Raw genomic sequence first — 9,694 nt, forward strand, 5'->3', positions numbered from 1 at the left:
AATATTTGAGAATGGAACATGCTGCACAGCTTGGGCAGTTAAGAGAAAGTGATAAATTACTGTCATGTGGGGTTGCTTTAAATACAATTTCGAAACATCAGTTGTTCCAGAATATGGCAGCAGTGCTAGCTGTGCAGAGCATATCACCTAATACTGCAAGAACTTTGTTGGTTACTAGGATAAATGCAAGGTGTTGAGGGAATTTGAGGGAACACTTTCTCCTTTACATACCTCCATACATGGAGGACTAGTGATGAGATCTCCTTGAAGGTATTTTGAGAGAATAAAATTGGATTTCTTGTTTTAGTGTTGTGTTCTCTCTCCCCATTTTTATCTGGTGAATTTAAAAATTTCTGTATTTTTATATTTCTTATGCAGTGGAAGGTCACATGCCCCACCAGTTTTCCACACCAATTATTTGAGAAATTTCAAATCAAGTGATTTATTTATTTGACCATGACAACCATGACAACAGTTGAAATAAGTTTAGTGCCTTTCCCACCACAGCCTCTACAAAGTTGACTGATTGGTACTGGACGTTCAAATTGCAGAGAATGGATAGGATCTCATCTTGGACACCATGTCCCGGTATTTTTATGAATTGTGTTGTTACCTGATGCTTGAAGAGCTGTAGCAATTGAAAAGCAGGTGATACATTTGCATTTGAAACAGAAAATAAAAACCCTTGCCCAGTCCTAAATGTGTTTACTTTGAAGTAAGTCCTACACAGTTCAGTTGGGCTTAAGTCCTGGAAAAGTATGCTTAGCAGTTGCAATTTGGCTTATATCTATGCTTCGTCACAATCAGTTTTATCCTTTGGTGGCTCTTTTGCATATGAAAATTAGGCTTTTAACTGTGCCTTACAAAGATGAGTTTACTTTTAGGAGATTGCAAATGTAAGCTTAATAGGTTTCACATTTTCTTTTTAAACCAGGCTTTTTTTAAATAGTCATGTTAAATTAAAAGTTGGTTTAATGTCTGTGTCTCTGTGTGTAATGCCTATTTGATTATAGTAATTCAAAGGTAAGGGAGAAAATCAAAGCAATTCCTAAACATTAGGAAGAACTTCCTGACAGTAAGAGCTGTTCGACAGTGGAATTTGCTGCCAAGGAGTGTGGTGGAGTCTCCTTCTTTGGAGGTCTTTAAGCAGAGGCTTGACAACCATATGTCAGGAGTGCTCTGATGGTGTTTCCTGCTTGGCAGGGGGTTGGACTCGATGGCCCTTGTGGTCTCTTCCAACTCTATGATTCTATGATTCTATCTTTTTTAAAATGGACTTTTATGCACCCTGATGGTTTATATTGTTGTTGGGGTGTATTTTTAAGTGTGTTAAGGTGGGGGGACGGAGGCTGAATCTTCCTGATTTACTGGCAGTCACTCTAAAGCTGCCAGAGATTACATTTAGCATTGCTTATAATCATGGCTGAGCTTACCAAAGCCAAAAAATACTCTGAGCTTTTTTACCCGTGTAGTGTTTCATATCACATGTGTTTTGGCTCTTTCCAAAGAGTGACCATGCAGTTGGGCTTTCCCCGAGAAACTGGTATCAATTTGGCAGGGCTCTTCTGATTCTTGCTTGGAGTTCCTGTCGCTGCGACCCTGCAGTGAAATGTACACAGGAAGGTTTACCATCAGATCTATATTGTTCTTTCATAGTCATTTTCATCTTGTGCATGTTACTGACATCACAAAGGAGCTATAATAGTGCTTTGCCTGAGTTGGTATCACATAGTCCTGGGAGGTACTTGCCCTTAGCTTGGTTGCAGCAGTTGGGGATTGAGCAGAAACACCACAAACTGGTAATTTTGAAGGAGGTAAGTGAGAGGGAATGGGCTGAATTTCAGGTAGGTAGGCTGTAAGCTAAAATAATTGGGTGGGATGGGTCATAAGAGAATGCTTCTTAGAAAGAAGCTGATATGTTGTGCCCTACAACTAAAGTATTTTTCTCCTGTTTTATCTCACAGGGCGTGTGTATTATTTCAACCATATTACAAATGCCAGCCAATGGGAACGTCCCACTGGAAACAGCAAGAATGGACAGGGAGAGCCGACTAAAGTGCGATGCTCACATCTCTTGGTGAAACATAACCAGTCTAGGAGACCTTCATCATGGAGGGAGGATAAGATCACCCGGAGCAAGGAGGAGGCCCTGGAGCTAATTAATGGCAAGTAAAAGCAAAGGAAAGTGAGAGCTCAATGTACTGAAGCCCTGCTTTCCATACCAGACAGTCCAGCCCCCAATGCAGTGCTTTCCTTTCAAAATTGTGATGAAGCCAGCAGCCTCTGGACAAAAGGAACCTGTTGACTCACTTCACTCCTCTTGATTGGGGCATTTCAGTTGCCTGTTAGGGCCATTTTTTCTACAAATTGTCTGTGCACCATATAAATTAAATTTATATGCCTCCCTTCATCTGTGTATCACAGGGCAGTTTACAGTATAAAAACACAAAAGTACGTAACATAGTAACAAACAAAAACAATACTCCCTGCTCTCCCAGTTTAAAAGGCCAGAGATTGCTTCAGTAGCCAAAGGTCTAGGTAGAAGAGCAAAGTTTTTACCTGGCGCCTAAAGATATGTAATGAAGGTGCCAGGTGAGCTTCCTTGGGGAGAAGATTACAGAAGCGCAGGGCCGCCACAGAAAAGGCCCTCTGTCATGTGCAAATGAGGCACACAAAGAAGGGCCTTCGATGATGATTGCATGGTCTGGGTCAGTTCATATGGTTCACATATAAAGTCTCCAGCTCTTAAGATTATGGAGAAACATATGGAAGTGGGAACTGCCTCTGAAAGACTGCCCTTTTCAAACCCTGCATGGCTAAGTGTCCTTCCTTCATTGCCATCTGTAGCAGCCTAGTCCATAGAAGCTGGCTGCCTCATCCATCCCACCTTGCCAAGAATTTCCAGTGCTGCAAAACATTCCTCAGTTATCATGTTCAGTATAAAGTAGGCGGACGGAGTGCGATAATGCAAAATTAATTTGCATAAGGTGGGGTTGGTGGCATGCGGTGTAGATAGCTTTTTGTCTGATGCATGAACAGCATAATCAGAAGAGGGTTCAGTTGGGCTTTATATCTAGAGCCTTAGGACCTATTTCATACAAACAGCTGATGAGGTGACAAAATTTGCTCCTGGACTTTCATCCTGCGATGGAGAAGTTTATAATAGTTTTATTCTGTCCTGTAATATGTGAGTATATATATCTATGTCTCAATATATAGAATCATAGAATTGTAGTGTTGGACCTTCTACCATTATTAATGAAATGTATCTACTACTTGCCAGGGCTGAAATCACTGCCAAGACTCAAACTTGACTCAGCCACTCCTGTTTTCTTCTGCATGTGGAATAGAGTTTTGCAGGGCTGCAATAGAATCTTAGAATTCGAAGGGACCCCAAGGGTCATCTAGTCCAACCTCCTGCTATGCAGGAATCTTAGCTAAATCATCCCTGACAGATGGCTATCCAACCCCTGCTTAAAAACTTCCAAGGAAGGAGAGTCTACCACCTCCCAAGGGAGTCCCTTCCACTGTCTAGCAGCCCCTACTGTCAGAAAGTTCTTCATGAAGTTTAATCGGAATCTCCTTTCTTGTAACATGCCCCCCCGCCCCACAGAGAATGAGCAAACAAGCTTGCTCCATCCATCATGTGACAGCCCTTAAGATGGCTATCATATCTCCTCTGTCTCCTCTTTTCTAGGCTAAACATACCCAGCTCTTTCAACCGCTCCTCATAAGGCTTAGTTTCCAGACTCTTGATCATCTTGCTCACCCTATTCTGCACACCTTCCAGCTTGTCAACATCCCTCTTAAATTGTGGTGCCCAGAAATGGACACAGTATTCCAGGTGTGGTCTGACCATGGCAGAAGAGAGTGGGACTATGACTTCCCTTGATCTGGACACTAGATGTCTGTTGATGCAGCCTAGAACTTCATTGGCTTTTTTTTTGCTTCTGCTTCACACTGTTGACTCATGCTAAGCTTGTGGTCCACCAAGTCCCCTAGATCCCTTTCAAATGTATTGCTAGCAAGTCAGGTGTCCCCCATCCTATATTTGTGCATCTGGATCTTTTTGCCTAAGTTCAGAACCTTACATTTGTCCCGACTGAAATGCATTTTGTTAGCTTAGGTCCCGTTCTCCAATCTGTTAAGGTAATTTTAAACTCTGATTCTGTCTTCTGTGACATTAGCTACCCCTCCCAGTTTGGTGTCGTCTGCAAATTTGCATCCCCTCAGTTCCTTCATCCAAATCGTTTATAAAGACATTGAACAACAGTGGGCCCAGGACAGAACCCTGTGGCACCCAACTTGTCACTTCTCCCCAGGGTGACAAGGAACCATTTGGGTTTGGTCAGTCAACCAGCTGCAAATCCACTTAGCAGTTACTTTGTTCAGCCCACATTTTACCAGTTTCCTCGCGAGAATATCATGGAGGACTTCGTCAAAAGCCTTTCTGAAATCAAGATACACTATGTCCACAGCATTCCCCTGATTCACCAAGTGTGTGTGTGTGTATATATCTATATAATCTTTGCATGTACAAATGTGTGTAAAGCCTTGGTGACAAGTTCTTTTTAAAATGTGCAACAAGGTATATGGAGGAGTGTTCAGTCCTGTCAACATTCCCCTTCCCAGTCTGCAGTCTGAAATTCTACTGTCTACAAACCCGTGACCATCTCATCTGGTGTATGTGCGATATATGCCCCAAAGGGCAAAATAGAGTTGGAGGTGCTGCCCAGCACACCCTGTTCTGAGAACACAGTGCCAGATTGTGGTCATAGTAATGCATTGCGGGTGGACTGAGCAGAAAATAGGTGGAGCTGTATCAAACTTTGGCAAACCTCTGGACAAGGTAAGATGCTTGGTAGGAGAAGGAAGAATGTCTGCCAGTTTGCATCGTTTGTCCTTGTTCTAGAGTCTGTAGAGCTCCAGGAAAGGACAAGCATTGTCAAAGTTGCCAGACTTCTTTTTAGCTCAGTTCATCAAACCAGAACCGGGGCAACCCTGACTTGCTAGTATTTTGGATCATTTTGGAGCTGAGGGTTTCAAATGCATTTCTCATGTAGCACAGACACTTGGGGGAAAGGTCTAAAATCGCTCTTGTATGATTTGGTGCCTCAAATACCAGTTGCCACAATTTTGAGCTTGTTCCTTATCTATTTTCCCATTTAGCACTTTCTTTTGTAAAGCCACCTGAGAGGTTTGCTTGTATTTTCTTTGTAAAAATGTGTATTTTTATATTGAAAATAAAATTTGTATTTTAAGCCAAAACCAATGTTCTTTAACACATTTTCATGTATGTTGAATGTTCATTTCACTGGTGGGAGGGAGGCAAGAGGGCAACATAACTGTGGGTGGGAGAATAAGATACCACCTGCATATCTTCCACATGAAATCTGGTGCAGGGCTTGTTCGTTGGCCACCCTTGGCTTCAGCTGAATTGGATTAAGCTAATTTAAAAATACTAACATGTTCTTCTGGAAACACCGAACTCCTGATTTTTTTTGTCCTTGACAGTAATAAAAGTTCAGCTCCTAGCAGGGTGGGAAGAACCTTAGGTGCCAGTATGGGTAAGTAGAAAGAAAAAATAAATAAAAATCCTTCCAGTAGCTCCTTAGAGACCAACTAATTTGTTATTGGTATCTGAAGAAGTGTGCATGCACATGAAAGCTCATACCAATAACAAACTTAGTTGGTCTCTAAGGTGCTACTGGAAGGAATTTTTTGTTTTGTTTCGACTACGGCAGACCAACACGGCTACCTACCTGTAACTAGAAAGAAAAATGTTAGGGTCTAGGAATCCTTTGGCATCTGAGCTCCATGTTTCTGGCATCCATGAAGCCATCTGTTGTGGCAGGCACAGAACAGTGATTCCTACTTCGACATTCTTCAGTGTTTGCTATTGTAAGCAATGAGTAGAGCGTGGGTTCCTTCGATTGCTCCGTGGCTCCTCTCTTTTTGAGCCGCAGGGGTGGCAACAACAGAACCTTTCTCTGCGAGGGTTTGAGTTATTTGTCTCCAGGCATGGCCTCCTCACGCAGCAGCATTTTGTATTTGTGATCTGGAGACCCATTCGGTGGTTTGCATGCACGTTGCTAGGAAATGAACCCTTCCACATGCTTTCCTACCCAAATTGTGCAGCAGGAGAACTGGCCTGCCTGGGTTTAGAAGAGGGATGGGGAGAACTATGCCTTCATGGAATCTCATCTTTTTTAGTGCCTTTGGGGAGTTCTCTCTTTTTGGAATTGTAGCTTCTGGTTCAGTCAAGGAATGAGGCTATGCAGTATTGGCAGCCATGGCCTCTGGTATTTCTAGCAGAATTTCCCTCCAGGTTTCAGGTTGTTAGAGAAGCGCAAGAGGAACTTGATGCTGGAACTGTGGATTAGCAACATAGGTGGTACAACCGGTGTAGTTTCCATGCTAACAGCAGTTGAGTCGCCCTCCCCACACTAGCCCACAAGTGTCAGGTGGGATTTGGACATAACCCAGCAGAAGAAAATCTGATCGCGGGGGGCCACTAGGGGGCGCATCAGAAGATGGCTGACAATAACATCTCTCCGACCCACACGAGGTAATTTGGAGGCTATGATGGGAGTAATTAGCCTCCCCCCCCCAGGATGGTGGGGACTGCCCTTGCCTGCTGTGCCCTATACCACCCCCGAATTTGTGGGGATGGGGGCACTAGGCACAAAGCCCTCCTGTGGGATTTCGGCGCTCCTGGACGCCATCTCTGATTCGCGCCACTAGCTGCAAGAACTTCAAAAGAAACAATTTGGATGAAGGAATGCACATATTTCGAGGAAGGAGGGGGAGCAAAGACTGCTAACAGAAGAGATCTCTGATAAATTAAGACGAGTCAGAGGAACAAGCATAGATTATGAGAAGATACGCCAAGACTCGGTATGGCAAAGGGGCTGATGGGGGAGGGGAAAAAAAACTTTCCTTTCTTTCTTTTATGTGATTAAACAAGAATCCCCCCCCCTCATGTCAGGAATGTCGATTTAAGGACTTAAGCTGTGGATTTAAGGCTGTGTGGAGATATACTTTCGAACCAAAGCATGTTTTAAGAAGAGCGTGGAATGTATAAGGGCTTTGGAATGACACAGTTAAAAATATCGTCGCCATATTGGGAAGTTCTGTCGGAGGACTTAAGTCTGAGAGGAGAAATAGAGCTGTTTTTATATTGTGGATGAAACTCCTCAGAGGGACTTAAGATCGACAGTTTTGTAATTAATGATGGAAAGAGCGATGTTATTTATGAAGGCGATGTTATATGGAAACCATCTCGATTTGAGGATTGGAAGAACGGAAAATTCACACAGGATTATTATTGGTGTTTATCGGCTTAAGGAGACTATCAGAAGAGATCATAAAGAAAAAAGAGAAAATATATGAACAAGATGTGATGTGGAAACAGCAAGATAAGACTGGATAGAATTATGAACTCTGTTTGGACTGATTTGGACATTAACACAGTAGCAAGAAGATGATCAGAATCCCCCTTCGGATCTTGAAATATGGGTCCCCTCAACAAAATTTAAAATTCGGCTTTGTAATTCGGAATTTATGTGATGTGATTTAATTTGATTTGATTGGCCGGTTAATAAAAATTATTTTTTTTTAAAAAAGAAGAAAATCTGATCGCAGTTGGGGAAAGTTTAAATGGGTGCTTAATTCCCCCATTGAAATCAATACACAAACTTCAGGTAGATCGTACCTTTATTCCTCTCCTCCCTGGACAGGTTCTCTTATGAGACCTTGAATTCATTCAATCTGGGATTAAAGCAATGTACTGTATACACTTCTTGTTCTGAGTAGAATCTTTCTTTAAAAACTTCCCCATCCTAGAAAACATAACCTTAAAATAAAATAAAATAAAATAAAATAAGAAAAGAAGGATGCATATTTCTTGCCACTTAAAAGAATTCATATGTCTAGCCAGGGGTCCACAAAATGTATTTGCCAGATCACTGGAGGGAGCCATATATTTTTGTCCAGCAAACATATCTTGTTCTTGATTCTGTGCTGGACTTCAGAAATCCAACATGATGCCCAAAATGAGATCCTATCCGTTCTTCCAATACCAGTCAGTATTTGTAGAGCCTGTGGTAGAAAAGGCACTAGACTTATTTCAGCTGTTGTCAGTGACCAAATAAATAAATCACTTGGTTTGGAATTGCCCAGATAATTGGAGGGAATATTTATTGGACTGTATGACTTTCCATCCTTAGGACTGAATCAGAAATATATGATGGGTTGAAAAACTGCAGTGAACCTGTATTTAGTCAAAGCTATTTGCACTCTTTTAATAAGTGCAGAACATGGCTCTCCTCAGCTGGATGCATTGTGCATTGCTATTCTTAGATTGGAGGGGAAAACCCTTCAAGTGTGTAGTTATGAGAGTGGGACAAGAAATTAACTTCTAAAAAATGGCTTTTTGTTTTTGGCATTGACTGCACACAGACACAGTTTCAGCTGAGCAGTTTTTCACTTCATCTTGTGGGATGGTGCTCTGTGGGTTAGATATACTTGCATGTGAAAAGTCTGCATGTTAAGGAGAAAGGCAGACTTGACACCTGCCCGGGGCTTTCTGTGTGTGGTTTGGGGACAGCCATCCTACATGCAATTGCCCCTCCTACAGTCTGACTTGGTGTCCTCGCTGCATATTTGGAGCTGTCTTACAATTGTTAAAAGGGAGAACATCATACCTGTAATTAACTGAGGATGTTACCAAAATTTTACAAGACATGTTCCGTCAGGTGGCAAAGCTGCTAATAAGGGGAGTAGAAAAATTGATGACAAAATATAGCTTAAAAATAAATAAATTGAACCTAGATAATAAAAAAAACCGGGAGCATGTATGTGAATCATAAAGTGCTTAAAATCTGATTTTAATGCAAATGTATTAAAAGTACATCTCTAGTTGAATCCATTTGCCTATAAAATGCAGCACTGAAGAAGGCTTTTAAAATAGCAAATAGGGGTGAGGAAATTTTCTTTTGAGGTTAGCATTGTAGATCAGATGTTACAGGCTTTGAGGGGGTTAGAATCCCTGAGATGTCATCCATGCCAGGTTCATCTACTGAACCCACCTGGATAACTTTGTAATTCTTATGCCTTCTAAATTTGTTGTAGTAGCATACATGGGGTAGGTAGAAATTGGTATTGTGAAGGTATTGTTTTGTAAATATACAACAAAATACCTCCTACTGATACATCCTTCTAAGATTCCCACTTCTATCTTCAAATAACACCCTCCATGGGTACAAAAATCAGGACTGTTCTTTATTTAAGGTTCACAGCATGCAGTGGAGTCAGGCCCCCATGCAATCAGATTTTGGGATCTACCAGTTCTCAGTCCAAGAGAATCAGAAGCAAATACAGTGGTACCTCAGGTTACAGACGCTTCAGGTTACAGACCCCGCTAACCCAGAAATATAACCTCAGGTTAAGAACTATGCTTCAGGATGAGAACAGATTGTGCAGCGGCAGTGGGAGGCCCCATTAGCTTAAGTGGTGCTTCAGGTTAAGAACAGTTTCAGGTTAAGAACGGACCTCCGGAACGAATTAAGTTCTTATCCCGAGTTACCAACGTAGTGTGGTTGAGGACAGCTTTGGGTCTAAATTCCAGAAGCAGCAGCTAATGTTCAGAGCATTTTCTGGCAACTAATGTAGTCTAGGACAGGCAATGAAGACA

General features: G+C 42.0%; 1 protein-coding gene across 2 annotated transcripts in view; it reads left to right on the forward strand.

Annotated features, from left to right (window-relative positions):
- PIN1 (peptidylprolyl cis/trans isomerase, NIMA-interacting 1) overlaps window positions 1-9,694 on the forward strand; it is a 37,958-nt gene that overhangs the window by 15,425 nt on the left and 12,839 nt on the right. For both annotated transcript variants that reach the window (XM_080990686.1, XM_080990687.1), the window contains exon 2: window positions 1,965-2,165. In XM_080990686.1, coding sequence (XP_080846812.1) covers window positions 1,965-2,165 — 201 coding nt within the window. The remainder of the gene's footprint in view (window positions 1-1,964; window positions 2,166-9,694) is intronic.

This window comes from Podarcis pityusensis (assembly GCF_964106645.2).
Source record: "Podarcis pityusensis genome assembly, chromosome: 2".
NCBI lineage: Eukaryota > Metazoa > Chordata > Lepidosauria > Squamata > Lacertidae > Podarcis > Podarcis pityusensis.